This window comes from Acanthisitta chloris, unplaced genomic scaffold (genome assembly GCF_000695815.1).
Source record: "Acanthisitta chloris isolate BGI_N310 unplaced genomic scaffold, ASM69581v1 scaffold14801, whole genome shotgun sequence".
Lineage (NCBI taxonomy): Eukaryota > Metazoa > Chordata > Aves > Passeriformes > Acanthisittidae > Acanthisitta > Acanthisitta chloris.
In genome coordinates, this window is record NW_008657796.1 from 79,092 (window position 1) to 102,801 (window position 23,710).

General features: G+C 38.0%; 1 protein-coding gene across 1 annotated transcript in view; it reads left to right on the forward strand.

The window, feature by feature from the left end:
- Window positions 1-23,710, forward strand: part of MCTP2 (multiple C2 domains, transmembrane 2) — a 100,729-nt gene that overhangs the window by 63,470 nt on the left and 13,549 nt on the right. The window contains 2 exon segments of the mRNA XM_009084877.1: window positions 16,886-17,008; window positions 19,801-19,842. Coding sequence (XP_009083125.1) covers window positions 16,886-17,008; window positions 19,801-19,842 — 165 coding nt within the window.

Genomic DNA, 23,710 nt, shown 5'->3' on the forward strand with positions numbered 1-23,710 from the left:
TTTAAAATTATTGTCTCGAACTGCAGTGAAAAGGCTGGATTGGAGGTATGTTTTGATTTCAAGCTATTATATCCCAGTGAAAGCATTTTCCTAATGACGGAGGAAACGTTTGCATCCTGCTTCCTCCACCCTGCTCATGGCAGTGGCTGTGCAAATGCACCATTTCTGCATGCAAAGCTGTCAGGAGCACGTTACCTGACACAAGTGGCTGCTCAGATGAGAAACAGGCTTCTCTAGACAATTAAAGGAGGTGGTTTTACCCTTTTTTCCCAGCAATTTTTACGTTTCCAGTGTTATTCTTCTGTGGTTGAGAGGAATACGGTTTAAGCTTGAGATCCCAGACTTTGCTTTGCTGCAGCAGTTAAAATTCCTGGAATAGCAACAGTGATATTGATGATGCTGAGAGACACACAGCAAAGTAAACACATGTTATTTCCAGCTCTTTCAAAAATGCAAGAACAAACAAGGACAAAGTTAATAGGGAAATAACCACTTAGAAGCTCAACAACATGATAAACAAGATTTAAAAAGCAAAGTTTGAAGCTTTGGATACGGGGTGAGATGGAGCTGAGCAGAGACCAGTACAAATATCCCTTTTAACTTCAAAAAAATACCGATGGCCTTATATTTCTAGCTCAGGAGTTTTGGGGATTTGCTTTTTACCAGTGAAATGTTCCAAAACAAAAATAAAAGCAAAACTATGTTTTGCATCTGAGGAGTCATACTCATTTCCTCTGGGTGTGCTTAACAAGGCATTTACCCTATATAGCAATTCCCTTGATTTTGGGGTTGGGGAGTTTCCTTTTAAATTAAGTCTATGCTGTGCTGAGATTTTTGAGCAATAGTCATGCTTTTTGTGCTGTGTACTCTAAACTTGAATGCATCACATAGGAATGATTCCCTTAGCCCTGGTAATGAGAGAGACCTAAATCACGGCCTCTCACTCTTTAGTTGCATTATGTTGGTTTTACTTGTTAATAAAGCCTTTTAATACCTTGGTTGTGTCTGTTAAACTCTATAGTTGAAGTATTTGGGTAGAAGAACAGTCCTGTCAGAGGATAAGCCTCAATACAGCTGGTCAGCGTGGGAATGTGTATGCAGGGATTCAGTTGAGAATTAAGGCAATGAGAAAGAAATTCAGCTTTGTTATAGCATATGGATTTATCCCTAGAAAGTGTCTGCATTAAGATACACATATCTGTTTAGCTATCTGTCAGTCACCAGAACCGGATTGGAAATATAGTTTTCATCTGTTTGGCTGTTTAATGACAGTCCGCAAAGCCAAGCTGAAATGTGGAAACATTTTATCTAATAGAAAAAAAAATCAAATTAAGAACGGCTCTTTCTAGCTAAAACCTGAACTAACTGCATTCACAAACCCTTCTGCCTGCCTTTGTGCTCAAGTTGTGACCTGTTGGAGAACTCTGCTCGGTGCTTGCATTTCCAGCTAATTTGATAGCGCTTTTTTTTTTTTTTTTTTTTTTTTGGTGGTTGAAGCTTTGTCATTTGTTTCGAAGCTGTCATTTTTATTAGTCTCCCTGGCTGATCTTTTTGGGCTCTCGTCAGGTGGTGTATGTTCTCCATTGTCTGCCTGGTCTTGGCAAGCTGTAGGTCCTTTTATTGCCATATGACGTGGGCGTGCTTGCAGCAGTAGCCTGTAATTATACCCACCACAGGTGACAGTTACAAGAGAGCTTTGGTAATAATTTTAGCTGCCTGATCTGATGTTTATGAAGAGCGAACCCTCTTTGTGGTCTGGCTGGAGTTGGCTATATTGTTTTGTACTTTAGCTGTTTGATTTATGAAGCCCATTTTTGTTGGGTTTTTTTCCCCCTAATATATCATGTCTTGTGTATTTTAAAGTTTTATAAAAGATCGCTGTTGATCCTACACTCTTTTGTACATTTTCTATTTTTTATTTTTTTTTTTCCATCCCTTGTATTTATTTTGCTTTGTTCAGCACTGTAAAATAATGCTCTTGCCTGTTGCTGGTTTTATTTGTATATTTAACATCGCTGAACTCCTGTATCTAACCCCTCTGTGTTCTCCTAATTGTGAGAGTAATCACAGATTAGCATTTAATTTTTAATTTTAACCTTTAACCATTAATTGTTTTATAAAAGCTGAAATTCTCTATCCATAAAGGCAGCACTGCTTCCTTCACTCCTGATGGACTTGTAGAACTTGCATGTGTCAAATGTGAATTTATCTCATGATTCTTACTGTTACCTCACAAACCTCCATCCTGATTTTAGGAATTTGCCAGTAAAAAATGTGGGCAAGACTAATGTTTTCACTACCTGAAAGCTACCATTTATCTTGTGCTATACTTCTTTTTGCAGTTTTAAATTCTTTCAAGGAATTTCAATATAAATGTCTTGAGCATCTTCTGCATTTGTGATTCTTATCACAAGATGCTGATTTGTAATTCTTATCAATTGACTGGTAGGTCAAAAACTAAGAGGAATTTATTTGTAACCATTTGCTAGCTGATCTAGTCCTAAAGAGATGATATTCCATATCAGGATCCAGTCATTTTCATTTTCCCAATTTGCCTGTTGCTTTTTCTGAAAGTTAACTTTATTCATAGACTAGAAATTGCATAGACAAAGATGAAATTAGTATTCTAAGTTGTATGACTGCTGCATCTGCGTGAGACTCACTAAACAGGAGTGTGAGACAGAAGCTACTTACCCACCAGTATTGAAAATACCAGAATTTGAGAAGCTTATCTGTAAAATTCCTAAAGTTTGATATGGATTTTTGACCATGCAAGCTTGTATGGAAAAAAGGGATACAACTCAGCCCAAACAAACAGAGAAAAAAGGCAGGAAACCCATGGTATTATTAGGAAGTGAAGATGTCATGAAAATTAAAAATTCTTTTACTTAGTGTGCTCTTTTTTTTTTTTCCTCCCCAGAGCCACAGGTGTATTGATTTTCTTTCAGTCAGCATCTGCTTGGGTTTGTCTCATTATTCACATTACTTTGACCTGGCACCTCTTAGAAAGTACTTTAAAGCACTCAGTTTTACAGGAAAATTGTAGACATTGACCATTATCTCCCGTGTCACTGGCAGAGCAACCCTACCAGTATTTGTTTTTCTTCATTTTATTTGAGTTTTTATTTTAAAAGGACAGATGATTTCTTTTTAACACAGATATAAGCTTAGAGCAATGCTGCATTCCCTGGAAACACAGAGGAAGTTTTTGTTCATCCAAAATGAGGGAATAAGTAGAGATGTGTCTGTAGGTAGCTTAAATCACTGTAACTCCATTAACTTCAGCAAACCTGTGTTATTTAACATCAGTTACAAATCTCCATCCTCATTTTGGGGCAAATGCTGTGTGAATAGGAGTACCAAGTTTTCTGAGAGGAGGAAAAGCCTGTAGATGGCGATGGACCCTCAGGAATGAGCTGTCTCTGGCTTTCAGGCTTTTGTCAGATTTTTTCTGGCAGGTTTTCTTTCTCTTCCTTGAACTATTTTATTTTTAATTTAATTCACCCTTTCTCTCAGTGCTAATCTAACACTAGTTGCAGAAATCGTGACAACTGGAAGAAATTTCCTATTTGAAGGTAATGCAACATTTTGGTTTTATGATGGAGACAGATACACCTTGAGGGATTTCTCTTAAGGCATTCTTCTTGCCAGGCTGTTGTTTGGGTTTTTTTTTAAATAAGAAAGAGTTGAATCCTTTACAAGTTCTGAAATAAAAGGGGATTAGTATAGAAGCTACAGAGCAAATACATTTTTTTAAAAGGCTCTTCTCATTTAGTTTTACTTTTCTTCATTAGAAACTAAGATGTGCTTTGACTTAGAGGTTAATCTTAAGTAAGCAAAAAGTTCTTGGGTTGTTTGAGGATAATAGTAATCATAAAAATACCTTCAATCAGGATCTCTCCCTTCGCTTGTCTTTTTGAGTTGGTTTATTTTTTTTTTCAGTATTCAATGGGAAATAAAGCTGGAGCAATAGGATGACTGCAAAATCACAGAAATCTGACTTTTTAAAAAAAAAATTCTGTACAATTAATTATGAATAAATTTGACTGCTGTCTAAGTGATGGTTTGCACTGCTATCAATAGCATCAATAGAGTTTTGATTGCTTCCCCCACAACTTCATGAAAATTAAATCTGTTATTCTTTATTGTGGCATCTGCACTGTAGTCAAGCTTAGCTTGTTTTCAGGTGGGGTTTGTGTTTGTTTAAAAGGCAGTGCTGTGATTTTGAGAAGTGTTAATAAATAGGTAAATCGTGTAGGTTTTTTGTCCCAGTCTAACACATTGATTTATTCTACCCATAACCCAATGTCACTATGTATTATTTACATTATTAACCACGTACGTCTGCATGTTTACTGAGAGATGAGTGTCATAGGTGAACAAAAGTGGCCATTAAAACAACCTTTATCTCCTCTACTAGCTCAGGTTCAGAACTTTCTCCTTGCTTTTTGGGGGGAAAGTCACTGTCTTTTGTACTTTCCTTCAGCTTTCATCTTTTAATGGAAGAGAAGAGCAGCACAGCTCTGTATCAAAGCCAATTGTCAGCTTTCATTAGATGCATTCTATTGTTTGTTCAGATTAGAAATAACTGCATTACACTTTGACTTTGAAGCCTTGTTTGTTTTTAAATATACTGGGTATATGTGACCTTTTTGTCATTTGTGATGCACTTGGCTTGACAAATTTGAGCTACCTATTTAAACAGCAGCCAGACCTATTTGTAGTGCAGGTACTTCACAAAAGGCACTTTTTGTAGGTCTAGAATAGGAAAACAAAATTCTGCTCTTAATGCAAGCATTAATAGATTAATATAGAGTATTTTTAGCTAGTACTGTACCTCAAATACATTGCATGGGGAGGAACCCTCAGTGTCCAGTGAGTCTGCAGCTCCCAGTATTTACTTATGGGTGGAAATCAGTCAACTGGTTTTGTCATCCTATTATGCACTGGCCATATGAGATGTGGCCTCTGTCAGAAGATGATGACAAGAAAGTCTAATTCCATTAAAAAATTGCACTAAGCAAATTTTCTTAAAATGTTTAGGATATTAAATGGGAAATGCATAATTGATACAGCGATATTAGCTGCTTTTTTTTTTTTTTTTACCCGAACATGCCCATCAGGAATTAGATGATGACTTGTTCTAGCAGTTAAGAAAACTTCCCCAGATACTTCCATATACACATTTGGGAAAATTATTTGCAATGATATATTTCAATTTCCTTAATAAACTAGACCTGTCTTCCTAATTCCCTTTCCCTCAAGTCCCTCCGCAGGGGTTAAGAAATGAAGTATTTTGAAATTATTACCAGATAACTGTTTCTATGAATAAAAAACTAATCTAAGCTTTTTTTTTAAAAATAGATTTGTATTCCAAAGCTGGGAAATAAACAGTGGCAGTAGAAAGGAAATATGAGATTAATAAAAATGAAGACGTTTTGCAGAGCTACTCTGGATTGTTTTAATCTTGGTTTTTTTTCCTTCTTCTGGGAAGAAGTACTTCTGCAGCAGCATGTATTGCAATGAAAGCAATTCCTGTTTTCTGTTTTAAAAGTTGTATGAATACTGGCAGAGACAGTGGCCCTTTAGTGCCCAATGAATCCTGTCTCACACACTGATACCTATAGTAACACACACAGAGTGACCATGAGATCAAATGCTCTGGTTAAAAAGCCTTAGGGAAGCATTATGTGTCTGAGGTCTGATCTATTGTCTGGGAGGTCGGAGAGTGTTAATGCACTCTGCAAAGATTAGACTCCCTCTCTAATTGCTCCAACACTTCCTTAAAGGATTTAAACAGTCAGGAAAGGTGATGCTCCTTGTCAATTTTTGGCTTCTGTCAGCTGTTGAAGTTTATCTGTCTTTCCACAGAGACCACTAGATCACGCAAACCAGGCAGTGGCAAAAGCACAGACCCTGAATTAGGACTGAGAGCAACAAATGCCACTATTTACAACTTTGTTATTTCAAATACTTTAAGGGCTGGGGCCAGGATTGCTCTTCCATGCCATGCCATTTACTTTTAGTGATGGGAACTCCCAAAGTCCCACAAAAACTTAAATTCCTGAGTTTGATGCAAAGTCACTCTTCCAATTCTGAAGTGGATCACATTATGATGTGCATCCCTTCGAGCTTAGCTCGTGCTTCCCCAGCACATCTTGGTGGTACCAAGTCAGCCATGGCACAGTCACTACTCGTTTATCCAAGTACAGAGCTGTAGCTGAGCTTCTGTGAGGCACTGCTATTTATCCCCCAAAACACATAGAAAAAAATTACTCAGAAATCTGGTAAAGCTCATGCAGGAAAGTTTTTCTGCTCCTGAACCAGGATGTCCACACTGACAAGTTTTCTGATCCCTGTCATTGATTTTATGAAGCCAAGTAGAAATTTATCCAGAGGATCTGAGCCCCTTAGAAGAAGCAGTTTGGTTTGTTGCAGTCTGGCTATTTGAAAATCAGCACTCAGTAGTTTTGCTGCTGATTTTGAGAACTAAATATTATAATGGCTTATGTTTGCAAAGGATACTGGTTTTGCTCGGAAAAGTACTTTAAAAGCTAGGACTGGAAAAAGGGTGAATGTTGCTGAGAAAGGAGAAGCACAGCTCCACTTCAGAAGAATTTGGGAGATTTAATATTTCTGCAGGGCCATGGTATCTTCACGTTCGCAGAGGAGTAACATTATTGTAACAAGAGTGGAATTTGACCCATCATTTTTAAAGTGACCGTTCCTGTTTCACAGACAGATATGAGTGTGTCCTGTTTCACTGCAGCTCACATGACATGACAGGTCCTACCGACCACAGAGCCATCCTATAGCTATTTTTTCTGGTGGATCTGAAGCTTTTCAATTTGAGTGTCTGTGTTTTTGCTAGTCTTGCAGCATCTAAATGTGTTGGTGTAACTAATCCATTTCACACATAAATGTATAAATATGACCTATATAAATATACATATATTTAATGCCTCTTTTCTAGACTCTGAGCAGATGACTAATACAGCTGTTCAAAGGAGAAAAGGATTTTTTCCCTTTCTTTTTTTTTCCTTTAAAAAACCCTCTTGGCTCTGAATCGGAAATTGAGGAGCAGAATTCATCAAGTGTATTCTGATCGTTCTCACATGGGTAGTTCCTCCTTCCCTTCCTGCATAGCATGTTCCTTTGCACTGTTGCTATATTATATGAAATGTTTCATCTGTATATAAAAATTAAAAATTCAAACAAAAATCTGGCCCACATGAAGAACAGGCCCTTTGGGCATATGGTTCATTATGCATATTCGTTTAATTACTAAAACACTTGGGATGTCTCTACTGCCCTTGCTTTCAACTTGTAAAGTTGGATCTGTTCTGCAGCACAGAATATGTTGAACAGGCATGTGTCATAAAGGACTTCAGTTTTCTCCTTCTTCAAACTCTGTATCATGTTCTTGGCTGTATTGTTAGAATTTGCTGATTATTAGTTCAATCCACTGCATCAAAACAGCATTTCAGGATCTCTTTTCCCTTAACACCTCCTCTAACCCCAAAAAGGCAAGTTTTACAGTGGTTCAGAGTTGTGTTTAGTATCAAAGTAATGTGAGACTGAGGATTTAGATTTCAGGCACATTCCCACGAAGCACCTAAAGTCGCACGTTGAAGCTGTATAACTTTTATTAGCTAGGAAGGGATTGCTGTGATAGTGTGACTTTAATTGATTTTCAGGGCAAACAGGTGGTGATGGTTTAGGCATCCCCCAGTCTCCTGCCATTCCTAATTTGGAGCTGCGCATATAATAGCTTTATTAAAATAAACAATCTTCTGGCTTTAGTTCTACCTGACCAGCTGCCTGAAATTGTGAGAGTCTTGGAACTTTTTGATTTCTTTTTAGGTTATTTTGTGTTTTGGAAAACAAGATGCTATAGGTTGGCTAGTTGGAAAATCTTTATTGCATAGCCATACTGTCAATATTTCGGAATTTTTTTTGTGTCGTAGTTTACAGTAGTAACATATCCAGGATCTAATTACAGTAAATCTTACAGTCTTCTGCATGCATTTGTTCTGTACTGCACCAATTCTGTTACACTGCAGATTATGAAGCTGCTGAAATTGTTCCTGGTGTCCTCTGTGTGTGTCAGGTGTGCAGAGGGCTGGGGTTCACTTATGAACTACAGTTCTCCTCTTGACTGTGGGAAATATATCTCAGGTAGATGAAGAGACCTTCTGGGCTCTGGCATGGGGCTGTGGTGGGGAATTGCATGTACAGTTTAGGGCAAGACAATAATCTGGAATTTTTTGCCTGGAAGGATATTGTTTTACTAGGTTACGCATTAGAGGTGGTTTTAGATTTCTGGTTTTGTGATCTTAGTTTACTGGTTTGTGGGAGTTTTCTTTATTTTCTTGTATTTTGAAATTTAATTTTTTGCTCCTTCTGCTCTGTTTCAGTCTGGAATCATTTTTTTACACTAGATATTTCAGAAAAGAAGGTACCAGACAGTTTTGTATCATTAATGTGTACAATCATCTATTTCTTCTTTAACTGGGTTTATTTTTTGGTTGGGCTTTTTTCCCCCCTTGCCGTAGCTGGAGACTGCCAGGAAGTATCCTTATGTGAGATCCCCCTGCTACTGAACACTGAACTAAGTCTAATTTAATGTTTGCTTTATTAGAGAGCCCTTTTTCCTTTACTCATTCAGCTCTGATATACACTATGAACATGAAGGAGGAGGTCATTAAAGTAGTTTAAGCCTCTAATTTGCTACCAATTGTAACCCAGTTGAGATCCCAAATGTAAGACCACTTCCACCAACCCTTCTTCCAGTGCTGTACAATTACATCACCATCTGACCCTTGCTGCTAATGTTTCTCACAATGTTAACAAATATGTCTCCAAATAAGTGGACATTTATCAGCTTAGCTAATGATAAATTTTTTCATGACCCTTTTAAGGTATTCACCTTATCCAGAATAAATAAAATGAGCCTACATTTTTGCCTTCTTTTAAATAGCACAGATATTTTTTCTGACGCTTTTGGGAAGAATTATTTACTATAAGATCAGGCTTTTAACTTGCATAATGCCTGTCTTCCCTGCAAATAGATTATAACTTTCTGTTTGAGAATAATTCCAAAACTATGACCCTGCTGATAAACAAACCAAAGCATCAGAGTTAAAAATGGCCGTTTAATTTAGCTATGATATATATTTTTTCTTGCATATCTCCTCCTCTTTATTTTGAGATCTTCCCCCATTGCTTTGGTCTGTGATTGTTACCCCTTTAGAAATAACATGCAGATTTATTCCCTTGGCCCATTCCCAGCAGATTACCCCAAAAGATAGAAAACTGTTGTAATATTTTTTCCTCTGTTTTTTCAATTTTAAGCTTTATTGCTTGAGGGTCTTAACTGTATTTTACTTGGCACAGGAAATGTAAAATATGTTAGATAAAAGCATGAGGGAAAAATTAGACCAGTCAGCATGCTGGCAAGCAGCTATTTCTTCAGTGTCTGCCGCCTAAAAGGATTTGAAATCTCTTACTCTAAAACTGTTGTACATACATAAATATAGAACCCAAAACTTCTGTTGTAGTTGATTTTTGTATTAACCTCTTTCGAGATTAGGGATAAAGTAGCAGCCACAAGAAAATTGGATAGAGGTACCCACTAGACTTGTGGTGGGCATAGGTTTTGGGGTTTAAATGTATGTGCCTTAGAGGACAAAGATGACACCCCCAGATGTACTCCCTTTTGTGTTGGAAATTATTATCCACACTGACTAATGTGACAAATAATTGTCAAATAGCTGGAATGCAATATAGAAATCTTAATTTGCATATAGACTTAACAGGTGATAAGTACAGTGAAATGAACTTGAACCAAGTGCCTCTCTCTTCCCCTATCTCCTCATTGAATATATCTCAGGATCTTTTTTCCAATTTTCTAGGCTGGCTAACCTCATTAATATAACCTAAATAACCAGAATAAAAGCAAACTGTCACTTTTAAATTAGTTTGTTTTTTATATTGTTGTCATTTATCACTTTCCGATTCCAGACATTGTTATGAGTAAAGAGTAAATCCATTGAACATGTTAATGACAACAGGAATTAAGACTCAGAGTGAGGACATTTTGTAAGTGTTTGCAGTCTTAAGCATAGCATCCCAACCTTCCCTGATGGAGCTCCTGACGGCAGTGTCCCAAGAGGATGGTGGAGAACAGATTGTAATACTGTCAGCTCTTCTGATTTCACTGTGACTTTTGCAGAAGAACATGCTTCTTCTTAAAGCACCATTTCTTGAGAGCCCTGTGATTGCACATGAATCACAGCTTTCATTTAAAACACAAATGAGCCTCTACTTCCTACCAGCAGCAAAGAAAATGAGATCTCCTTGAAGAGTCTAAAGCAGGCAGTGACAAAGATGGCCCTAACGCATATTGACTTCAACAGTCTGAGTTTGTTCATGTGGTTTTTGGGGCTATTTCTGTTGGTTGTTTTATGTCTTATTTAGTTGGGAGTGGGGACATTGTTTTTTTTTTCTCTTCTCTTTTAATCTGGTTCAAATTTGTATTAAAATTGTGACTTCAATGAGCACAGTTCCTCTCCCTCAAAGCCTTGATTTTGTTACCCTTTTTCCTTGTTGCATCCTTGCACATAATGTAAATTGGTATGCAAGTTGGCTATCTCAGGTTCCCCCCTTCCTGAAAAAACTCACTCAGCAAGGTGCATTTGGGACAAGAAGAGATGGGACATGTGGATATGGTAGCAGGACATGGCTTTGCAACTGTGTTGTTTAGGTTATGCAGACAACTGAGGTGGGCAAACATGGCTGTGTTGTTTGTTATCTTCTGAAGGGAAAAAATAAACTTGTTAATCTACATAGTAACAAATTGTACAAACATATTCTTTATTCCTACTTCTCAGTACTGTGCAGTCATGCACGTAAAGCAGATTGAGGTTTTTTGGAGCACAGTTTGATTCTTCAGTTTGACTCAGGGGTGCTCACGTGGATTTTTTTATGTGTGTTGTTCTTTGTTTTTAGATTCCAGTTGTGTTTGCACTTGCAACAAAGAGCTTGTGTAGAACAGCTCAGCTTTTTTGCCTGTGGTACACCGTTAAAAACTTAGTAAGTTGCACACTGATGTGTGGAGCAATGCAGAGATAATTTGTAATATGACATAAATATTTAAAGGCCTTTATTCCTTCAGGTCATTTTTGATTTTGGTCATTGCTGTTCCATACAGCTCACGTTTCACGCCGCCTTTGAGATGCTCTGCGTTCTTCTACTGGGGACAAAAAAAGTAAATTGAATCTAAAGTAAATAGGTTTCTTCTGCCAGTGCTGGTTTATTTAAGTATAATTTCTCTTCCTGCCACGTTCTTTGTTATTGCATTGCAATGAGGGAGCAACGCTGCTCATAACTGGCCCCTCCTTGTGCTCCAGCTTGAGGGCTATGAAGTGGCACAGAAGTGCTCTCTGCTGGTTGTGGAATGGTCAAGGAGCATCATATGGATGTGGGAAGGGAGAGTATTAGTAAGAATGGTTCTGAAATGCATCTTTGGAAGAGTGTCTTTAGTAGGAAATTGATGCTACATGGTTGTATCGATCCTTTTTTTGCCATGCCCTGAGGTGGGGCTGTATTAGACTAATTTCCAGTATTTTTAATGGCTTCCTTTTAAAATATTCTCACTAGTCCAATATACAAGCCATCCCAAAAGCACAGGCCTCATTAATGCACTCACATCAGGCTGAGCCCACACCATGTACCCCTGTTTTTGTTAGCATGGGCTAGCATCGCTGTGTTCCTACATCCATATTGACCATATCTGGAGGAGATGCCTTCATATACACAGCTACATATACACATATGCACAAATGTACTTCTTTATGTGAGTGTGTTCATTCTCTCCTTTACTCTTGTACTCCCCCTTTCCAAGAGTGAGAATAAGTATCTGCCAGAAATAATTTGTTGTTGACAGGCTTATTGCCTCCAAGGGATTTGAGTGCCCTTTTGGGGAGCCAGGATCTTATGTTGGTGGCTAATATCCTGTATTTTATTTGGGAGGCAGAGGGACCGAATGCTTAAAAACCCCAGAAAGCTAGAGAGTTTGTCCCTGAATATTTATCTTCAGAAATTTCTCCTTTTTGATAGAGTCTATTTGTGCATACGTGGTAACTTGAGACTGCATAACCCAGAGATAGTTAAAATACAGAATTCCTCTTCCCTGTTAAAAAAGGGGAGTATGTCTTTGTGTCTCAAAGAAAAATCAGTGATTTGATTTAGTTCAAAACTAACTCGGACACTCACAGCAGTATCAGCTCAAGTTTTCCCTCTGCCTTCATGAATTACATAGATCGTGTTTATAAATTGCAAGGAAACTTTTGATGAGGCTGTTAGTAGTTTAGAGTTCAGTTAAATTGTGAGTTTTGAAACTTGAATTTTCAAAAAATATTTTTCACAGCTCTGCTGATGAGGCACTTCATTAGCATTGGAGCCTACACTGGCTGAGAAAATAACTTTTTACCATAGGTTCCTCACATGCATTTAATCTCCTTTCACTTTTATTTCTTCCATCTGATGGAATCTATCACTTTCCTTCTCCCATCATGGTTATTTCCTAAGAATTATTCTGTCACAAAAGGCAGCACCTTTTACATCTCCACAAAGGCTTACTAGGTCAAAAAGAGCCTTTTTTTTTACAGTTAGAAAAATTGTAATTACTGTATAGAAAAATCACATAGAAAATCCTATCGTATGCTAGGTTTCTAAACCTCTTAAAACTTTTCTATCCTATGACTGTGGGTTTGCTGGTGACAAATGTTTTATGGGCATATTTTAGTAGACACCCGTCTAAAATCTGGTCCTAATAGTCAGATCCTAAATTGGAACCAGAGGGGCAGAAAAACCAGATTTGAAACGTGTTTCTAAGGGTTTGTTTTTACTTTCAGTTGAGGCTGCCTTCTCTCATCTTTTGTACTGCTGTCAAAAGGGCCACTCTCATGGTTGTTCAAACTCCATGCTTCTTGACAGGAACAGTTGGACCCCTCTTCAATGATTTTCAGATGAAACGGCTTGCAAACCTCCAGAGCTTTAACTTGTAGTTATTAGGCCCTTTGAAATAGCAACACATTAATCAGCTGAAATCAAGTGGTCCTTTCTCCACGGCTGTGATATTGCTGTTCTCTTCTAGGTAGAGCTATAGTCTAAATATTAGTTTCAAGAGCACTTTTTTTCTCCCCCCTCTAGATATGTCTATCCCATTTCTGTTTCTATTTTGATCATTGTTTTAGAATGCTGTGAATTAAATTGCTCACTTCTATAATAGGCTTTTATACTCTCAAATTGCATTAAAGGAAGTAATGCAGAAAGCTTGCTTCCACTTGTTTGACTCTTAGTTTAGAAATTGGCTGCTTTTAACTTCTCCCATGCACAGTGTGAAGCCCAGCAGAAAAGGTATCAGTGATGTAAAGGATTATGTCTGACAGATCTTGGTCTAGCAATGATGTGAAATATTGAAGGAAAAAATAAAAGGTTTATTGAAACTGGATCATTTGAAACAGGGGCTTGGTTTGTGTCCCTGACTTCTGTGGTATTGAGAAAGTGATCTGCATCTGTTAATGGCTTCCCTTACTAGCTTATGTATTAGTCAAAAAGCAGACTGGGGATGACAAGAAATCAAGAAGATACTGTTCTTTCCATTAGCCATTATTTACATCAGTGGCTGAACCACTGTCAAGTTTTGGCAAAATATATTGATAAGAAAATAATTTAGTATCACTGAGGAGAAAATGCAAACATGTATGATTGAGAACCTTGTCATTTGGGGAGTGGGTGTCTGTGTCACAGGGCTGCTGATGCTGTGGTCAGTGTCCAGGAGCTGCCTGAGAGTTGATAAAATAGGACATGGGCCTGTTTGGTGTCTGCTTTGAAAACTGATGCTGCAGAACTCCTCAACTGTTAGAATGAAGAAATATTTCTATTCGCTTTATAAACACACTCTGAACTTTTATTATGTACTGTATGTTCACAGCAATCATTTCCCATACCTCCGAGGCTAAATAATTTCTGAATAGCTAAATCAATTTGTCTTGTGTCTGTGTTGTGTCACAATAATGAAAGTTCCCTGTACTGTGGCAGTAGCAGTAAAGCAACTCTTGTTAAGGAGATGTGGGAGCTCTATCAAAGCGTCACTGAGTTATAACTCAGCAGCTGATTAACCAGTCAGCATTAGAAAGGAAAAGACAGTGTGCCTCAGCTATCCATTGAGCCTCCTGTGAGATTGTGTAATTAAGTTTGAAGTTTTATTTAAGGTCTGAAACTTAATAAGACACAAAATGTACTGTAAGATCTAAAATCACCAAGGTCTTGGTTTTGTAGCTTGCCTGAATGACCTGTGATTGCAAGGTTGCATTACACTTGCAGCTGAGCAGAGTGATGTTCACATAGGGTGGTGACAGATTCACTAAAATTGGGTCAAGTCCTGCAATTGAGTGAATGAAGAGAGGTTCTTCAAGAGCTTCATTGGCTCCTGTAGGACTTTGCCTGTCTGGCTGCTGGTGGAGTCTCTTTTGCTGGTGGAGTTTGCTCATACCCCAGGGAGATGGTGTAAATACAACCCCTCCAACAGGCTGAAGTAAATGTTTTGAATTGACACCTGGCAATAGGAATTTCCATGGAGTTTACCTAAGGATCTGATGTATATCTATGTGTGTGTGTGTCTGTTTTTATCTGTCTATGTGTACCTGAAGCAGATATCTATATAGAGAGGTACAATAATAGGTCCTTGTTCTTTGGAGTGATGTTTGAGGTAGGACAGGAGGAGGTATAGCCTTCACTTTGTCTTACAAAACATGCAGAGATTCATCTAAGGGAGTTAGATGAATAGCATCAGAGGAACTTGTTCAGTTCAGAACTTTCAATTTATCGAAGACTTTTTAGCTGGGAGTATCACAATTTTTGAAGTCTTTATTAGCTAAAGTCATGCAAGACTCCTGTAACACAGATCAAGTACCATACCTTCTTGGCCAGGATTTATGTGTTTCTGTTGCCTAGTTTACATATGGAATGTAGATGTTGGAATCATTATCACTTCTAATTTTTGAGTATGTTGAAAAGCAGGATCTAAAAGACCAAAAATAATCAAAACCAAATCTTCTCCTACATTCCTGTGCTGCAAATCAATAGCATGGGGATATATTGTCTGGATGTCAGCCCATTTCATAAATGAATATATCTCAAAGATTGTTTTACTGGCCCACAAATGCCAAGAACAGGATGACAGTCTAATTCCTTGCATAGCAACAGCTAACATAAAATCAGATTTGCTCTAGAAAATGCAAGTGCTGTTTGGGCAAGGTTACAGATACAAGCATTGTTTCTTGGTTTATGTTTGGCCCGTGGTAGGTATTAACTGGCCATTTGTCTGATGCCAGACAAGTCTTTTTGTTTAAAAGTTACAACAGCTGCTGTTTTGTAGGGGTATAAATTCTCACACTGCTGAATGCAATGGGAAGTGTTTCTTTGGTACAGCGTGGTTACACTTTCAGGTCCATAACACAAAATACATTGCCATAAATATCCCATTCTGCAACTGCCAGCATTGTCTTTATATGTAGTATATGACGGGCCAAGGATGAGGAGAGGTAGAGATTTAGCTTTCTCATCACCCACAGAGTTTTCCCTTTGTTGTGGTTTGAGATACATTTACTGGACCTGACTCATTTCCACTTACCTGTATGATTCTGAAAATGTGATTGTTGTTTCTGATCATTCCAGGTTCTTTTTGGAGGGAAGAAAAAAAATCAAATAAATGTGTTTGTGCCTTGTCTTTAAAGGAGATTGCTTAAAATAGCTTCAAGTTGCTACCAGCATTAGGCAGTTCTGGAAACACTATGTATGAGTAGAAAAGGAAATGGGATCACAACATGCATTTTATGGCAGTTCTGGATTTAGTTTATTAACTTTGCATTGCCAACCCCTCCAAGTTTGCAGTCTGTTCAGGTATCGTTGGTACTTGTAAGACAGAATTGCAGTCTGGCTTGGTATCCTTTTCTCTTTATTTTTTTTGATCCTATGTGTTTTTAAAATCTCCATCACTCTTGTTGTGCATACTGTTACTTAAGTGTTTCGCTGATCCAATATGCAGAATAGAACTACAAAATTTGGCTTCTGGTTTTGCTATTAGTGAGTTTTGTCAGATGCCTCTCTAAACACACAAACACATACCATTTCTGGGTAGAAAGAATCTAAGCAACCAGTGAAATCAGAATATGCTCAGCTGAAAAATGGCAAGGGTATGTGAATGGAGACTAGGCTGCCTGGATCCATTTCCAAAATAATGCATCACATACAGACTAAAGCTTTGCCTCCAGGAAGGTGATGGTCCTTTTTCTGTGCTGCTATGCCAAGAATATAGGTGTATTAATAGTGAAGATGCATTTGCTGATCAGCTCCTGTGGAGTGACAAGGGAGATCCATGGCTCCTGCTGCACAAGAGGAAAAATCTCTCCTCGAGCCTGTGAAAGACCCCCTGGCAATTAGGGTTTGATGAAGTGGAGCAGGTTTACCTCTTTAAGTGTGTCTGTTATACACTAGCACTAAGGACAAAAGGCTTTCAGGCTTGAGGGGGTCCCAGGAAGGAGTGAATAAAGCCTTTGGACTAACCTTATGTTCATGGCCTTATACTTCCCCAGATACAGGGGAGGAGAAGCTAACAAACAGCAGCCTAATGAACTCAAACAGAATAGAGGGAGTCCATGCTTTGCGAGCACATTTCTTTGCCAAGATAATAATGTGAATGAGCTTAACAGACATTCAGGGATGAATGTACAGGGCAATAATGACTGAAAGGCTTTCTTACATGGCTTTCTATTTAAACACTTGTATGTATTCCCTTCTGCTGCTTTATTTCTCCCAGGTATTTGTGGTCACCGTCTGGACTGTGGAGCTGTACATGGTGCCCCTGGCTTTGCTGGTGCTTTTCGCATACAACTTCTCCCTTGTCACAACAGGGAAGGTCAACAACACCCAAGATGCCCAGGCAAGTAAAGTGGCAGTAATTTCGAGCAGCCCCAGCTTAAGTCTGCCCTTGAGTGAAGTGCTCTGCATTTTAATGGTTTTAAGGTAGTTGTGTAGCTAAACAGCATTTTTATTTCGAAGTTACTGAAAAGAAACCTCAACCCTCTCAATTTTCGTTATTCAATTCAAGCAATAAACCATTCAGAGTAGCAGGAGAAGACAACAAGAGTGTGTAGGAGTAGGATTTCAGTTACTAAATAACTACAAATGCTCTTAACTAAGTTGAATTAAGAAAGACTTAGAAAGTGATAAGTTCCTAAAACCCATGCCCCTCCTGCCATTACACTTTGCATCACACTAATGATTCATGACTCACAGAAGAAGAAAGTCAATAGAAGCCAAAAGAGAATATAGTTGTTTTTAAACCTTGTCATGTGATCTGAGGCTTCTAGAAGCCTTTATTCCTCCTTCCCACCCTCTATTCTTAAATGATAAATGTTTTTTCCCCCAGAAATTGAGCCTTCAATTTTTGAACTTGGGAGAAAGCAAAGATTTAAATACAAAAAGAATTGCAAATTGTCACAAAGTGCTACTGTTGGGCTACAAAACGCTGTCTGATGTTGACCACTATTTTCACTCACACAACAATGGTAATTACAGATAGAAATGAGAGTCCATAATACTCTGTTCTTAAAAGTGAAATAAATACAGTAATGAAATGGAGGCCAAAGTGCAGCTTCTTTTTAACTTTTGATAAAAGGGTGATTGACATTGGTAGCCATGAAGAATATCTTTATCTGAATGAGTCAAGTGGATTTTATACAAAGGCATAATATCCTAAAATTTAAGAAGTCAATTGCTGGTATTAGTTTTAGTGAGAAGTTGCTCCTAGTTCAGTTTTCATCCATTCCCAAGTGGAAAGATTCTTGGAAAACAGGGAAAGTTACATTATCCAGAGCAGGAGAGGCTTAATTTGAAAACTTGGTAAAAGAAAGGCTTTTCTCCAATTACAGCCAAGTCCAGAATAACACAGAGAGACACTGTGTGTCTTCAGTGACTACTTGATATCATCAAGAAAATAAGAGTTTCCCATGTGAGAGAATCCCAGGCAAACAGATGTTTTTGTTTTAAATACAAAAGGCAATAAAAATAATAACTTACACAGTAAAAAATAGACAGAGAAAGCCTTATAGCCCTCTCACGCATCTTGTGGTATGTTTGTTGCATGTTCAGGTGAGGAGAGTTTCACATAAGAGAAAAAATGAGCAGAGCATCATTTAAGTGGACACTACCTCTGAAAGTACAGCTAATTGTAGTAATACTGAAGCAAGGTCACTCAGAAATTTGGCCCTTTTCCTGTCACACATTCTGAAAGCAATATGATGCCATGAAATTCAGAGGTGCATTTTACATAAGCAAAATCACACATCTGCCAAAGTGCTTTGCAGGATTGGGATCATATGGAACAAGTAGTCAAAGTGCCTTTAATATTACCTGATTTCTTTTTTATGTGTGTCTATGATTCTAACCATCTGTAGGTCAAAAATAGACAATCAGGTGCTACCCTGAGTCACATCTGTCCTACAGATGAGAAAAGGTTTGCTTCAAAATACTGATGCTTTTTACAGAGTCATTTATTTTTCCCATCTTCAGACCTTGGCTGCATGTGCACTGCCTTTGGTTTTTGTGTGCCAGTACACATATTTTGTGTATATAGAGGAATGCAAGCAACAGCCTTTGTAAAAGTGAACCTCAAATTCTCTCTGATTTCTGTGCTATAAAATGTGAATAACAGAATTAACCTTGTACTCATGATCCAGTTGCCAGGAGGCTAAATTCATGAATATGGGTAAAATGTTTTATGATTTACAGATGGGAAGCTTCTATAGAAATGTAAACCATGATCAGTGTTAATTCAGCTGCTCAGGGTATTCCAGAGAGCCAGAGAGTAATTCTGAGTATGTGAGCTCCCAGTGCCTTTTACATACTAGATGCAACTGCTTTCCTGGGGGGAAAAAAAAAAGAAAGAAACCCCAAAACAGAAACACCCAACCCCTGCAGAAAACCCAAATCCAAAACATCTTGTTATTGTGACTCTTCACATTCTTTGCATGTTTGCTGTATTTAACTTGTAGTACACAGATTCAAATGTAGCTATTAAATAACCAAGAAAAACCTGGAGGACCCTGTTAAAGGCTCAGCTTATTAAATACCTGAATTGAAAGCCAAGTGCTCCTAATTTCAAGCCTTAGCCAAGTCTTCTGTTTTCCCCTCTACCTGTCAGCATAGAAGTTAAAAGGAGGAAATAATGCTGCATAGAAATCTGACTGTGATTCGTGAGATTGATTATGTTCATACTAAAGTATTTTCTAAAGTCTAATGTTTCAGTAATGGCCCTAAAGGGAGAGAGAGGTCATTGTAGCAGTGAGGATAGAATGAGTTGTCTATAGAGTCCTCAGCCTTGACATACCAGCTGGTTCATTTACAAGACTAAGAACAAAGCTGTGTACAGGTAGTAAAAGCCTGTTGCTTCCAAACTGCTGGACACAGCCACTAATGCTTTATTTAGACTTAAATTTGTATAGAGTATCACATTCTTTGTTCAGAATACCACAAACAAAAAAGAAAGGATCCTTGAATACAAGATATAATATGTGAAAGGTGGAAGTGGTGGTGGTTTTTTTGATGACTTCAACAGAAGGTGGGAGAAAACTATATAATGAAATGTTGTGGGAGTATCATAAGCTTTTTGAACATTGCCTGTCACTGAAAAATAAGTGTAGTGTTTTGTAATATGGACATCTGCTTTTTCAGGAGCTTATGGGCTTGGATGAAGATGAGGATGAAGATGATAAGGTAAGCATATCTCATTGTTTTAGCTAGAATCAGAAGGAACCCACCATCCTCTCTCCATGAGCTTTTCAGTTGTTAGCTGTACTAACTAGGAAAACAGTTGTCAGCAGTTTGCTGATTGGCAGATTTAAAAGTAGGAAAATACTGGTTAGTGTAACATTCTGTAGTGGCATTACCTGTGTTAGTCCTCTGAACATGAATTGAATCTGAGCAGGCTCAGTTTGCACTTGACATCGTAACAGGCACGTGTTCATGTATGTGCACTTCTAGGTATGGGTGTGAGTGGGTGGACGAGGTGTGAAGACTTGCATGAGTATGTAAAATCCCTCATCACTTCCCTTTCAAGTCTGTATGACATTCTGTACTACTGTCTTTCCCCAGATGATTTGGCATTTCCACTTCAGTAGGCCAGAATTGGTGTGATTTGTAGAGGACTGGTTGGAATTTTCTCAGCATTTCTTTCAGAGCCTGGGAAAAAAACAGTTTTCGTTCGGCGGTTGAAATGTGGAAAGAATTGGAATTGGCAAGGCCTGTTTTTTATTTTACTGGAACATACTTACTCATTCTTCTCACTATGAAAAATTCATTGGATTTTTTTCCAAGTTTATCAAACCACAGTGACAAATGATAAAAGGATTAGAGGGCATGACATATGAAGAAAGATTAAGAGAACTTAATGTATACAGCTTGAAAAAACATAAGTAAGTGAAGGAGGATCTGATAATCTATAAATACTTCAAAGCTAAAAGGTGAGGAATTATTTAACGAGCAACAGCATGCAAAGGAACATTAGCTGTTAGGAAGAAAATGTTCACAAGGCAATGTGAAACTTTCAAATTGCATACCAAGTTAATAAGGATCTTCTTGAATATTCTGTGTTTTAATTACAGTGAAATTGTTGATCATTGAGAAGTAAATCAATACCACAGTGAGCAAGTGCACCTTAGCTCTTCTCAGTCACAGACCCTAGAATTGAAGCTCAGCAGACTAATTGATGGGAATAATTATTTAAATTTAACCTGCTCTTCCATGGTGGTTATATTTTAATGAGCAACCAGAAATCTGTCAAAGTTATAAAGTGAACTTCAGACAATCTAGTTAAATTACAGGTTTATTGCAATGCACAGTAATTGTTTAAATGTTTTCATTTACAATTCACTCTTTGCATCATAAAATGCATCAAATGAATGGACCAATATCTGGAACTCATCAGAAATTGCTAAATGAAAGTTGCATCTTTTTCAAAGGAATACTGTATATCTTTAAAAGCCAATACTTTCTATTTAGTGTGTACCTGGTACTAACTAGATACCTGTGTATATTAGCCCTACATCTTGTTTGTATGATGCCTAAAGGCATAACTTATTTGCTGGAACAAATCCCATTTACTTTCTTCTATTTTAATATTCCTCTTTTTCATTTGCAACTGCTGAGTTGGAGGGAAAAAAAAGTAAAAATGTATTAAATAGGTATTTAATCCTCTGTTCCCTGTTCTGTGCAATCAGTTCATTGCTGCAATGCCAAAATATTCTAGGTTACATTTACCCTAGACTTAACTGCAGTGACTTTGGTTATCTCTATAAATACAACTGGGTCACTTAAATATGGGTTTAGTGACTTTGCATTTTTGCTTCCCCCTAAACAACTTCACTGTCATTCTCATTCTTGGTTTCTTTTAACTAAGTGTGCAGGTTTGGGAAAACTCCTGGCAGTCAGTGTTGAGCTGCAGATGCTTTGGCCCTGCCATTTTGTAGTTGGTGTTGCCTCTGTTTCCATTTCATGCCCACTCTGTGACTCTTGACACGTAGATCTGATAGACCTGCTAAGGATGCTCACAGTAGACACCTCCAGCAGGCTTTCTCATCAGGATAACACTTTACATCCCTACATTTCAGTAATAATAATTCATAATTCATATTAATTTTTAGACTGATGTTATGGGCCTATGGAATTCTGACACAGAATTGCCAGAAGAGACAATTGCCAACCACTACATATGTCCCATGTCAAGTGCTGTGCAGCATTGCCTTAATGTCTTCGTTCTGCCCTGTGTGCTTCCCCTGTGCAGCAGTGATGGGCCCTGCTTGTACTCTGATGACTTGCATCTTTAAGTACATTAGGTTATTCTAAGTGACTTTTCCAAGTCTGAGGGTGGCCAATGCGCTCTGGGGAGTGTAAGAAAAATGTAATTTTATGACATTATCTCATGGCAATGTCAACATTTAAACAGACAACTATACTTTAAAAAGAAGTCTGTGTATTTTTTTTTCCTCCCTAATACAAGAGCTCCCAAAGTTGAAATCTGCTAGTTGGGTTGTGGTATACAAGGTCACTGTTTCTGTTTCCTATCATGGTGCTGTATCAAAATACTCACACACAGAGCCCTTCTGGGTTCTGCTGCCTGTTAGACATAACAGACCGAGCTTCTGGGAATTGTAACACACCCTCTAAGAGATGAACTGTTTACAAATTATAAATACACAGACACTTAGTTCAAAAACCCAAGAGCAGATTAACTCCCTCCACCTAAACTATCTGTCTTAAATGACAGGGCCTAATTGCCAACTCCCCCTTCTTTTCCCCTTCTGCCCTCCCCACATACCAGCATGGAGGACTGTAAAAGATAAGAGAGCTTTGTCCCTTTGGCACAAGCTCTTTGGTGGATGAATGCCTTCTCGGATTTGTGCCATCTTGGAATATGGAGTTCAGGCTGTGTCATGTCAGCTGTGGGGTCTGTCAGGCTGTCTCAATAAGGATTGTTTTAAACTTACATCACTGAAGCATCTTTTGTCTGACAGTAGAAAGGTATAGACAAGTTACATGCAGCTCAATGTAAGTTGTCTGATTGTTGACCATTTCTATTTTTTTTTCTGGTTTTGATAATGACTGCAGAGCTTCAAGAGCATACAGTTAACCTGTGAATGAGTGTGTCATAGCACCTGACTGGAAAGAGTCTTGGAGTTTTCACAAGATCTTAAGTTGTCTACATAAAAGGTTGCATCTCCTCCAAAACAGACAAAACTTAAATTGCTACTGTTTCCAGGTCTGGTAACTGATTCAGAAGAAAATCAGAGACAAAACTAAATCAACAGCAACTCCTGCATGTTTTGGGGTTTTTTTCCTAGAGGGTTTCTATGCTGTGGTGAGCCAATGTAGCCCTGCTTGGCTAGTGGGATGTAACAAGGAAGAATCAAATGACACGTGGCTTTAAGCCAAATTATTTGACAACTTCCAAGAAATGTTTATTATCTTATGTATTGGAAAAAACCAGAAGTGGAAAAAATCCCCAAAGGATAAAAATCCACTGTTTCTAATGTAGGAAATTCTCTGTCAAAAATAGGTACCAAAGATATACAAGATTTTATGAACACAATTCAAAAAGACTCCAGCCGAACAAATTAAAGTCAAATTCATCCAGTAGCAAACAGCTGACATTTTCCATTTGAGTTAGATTCAGCATGTGGAAACCTTCCGTATGGATCTTATTTGTACGGGTGGATTACGATGAAAATTGCATTAATTTTCTCCACAGTAAAGGTCAGTAATTGAAACATGAACCAAGAGTCTATTGTGTAAGATGCTATATCCCCATACTTAGGAAAGGTCATTCAAGACAATATCATCTCATTGTTTTCTTCTCTGAAAGTATAAATAATTTCATTAGGTTTTCTTTTTCTCTTCAATACAACAATTGCAATATAATATTTCAACATCTCCCATTAAGATTGCTGAAGAGAAATGATGGTAAGGGCTTGAAAATACTCCATGGTACACAGGGTATGTCCAGACTGAGAAGGCACATCCTCCTTCTCCACAAAATTGTCCTAAAAAGACCCAGTGCAGAGGTTGCTCTGCTTGTGCTTTGCTCTTT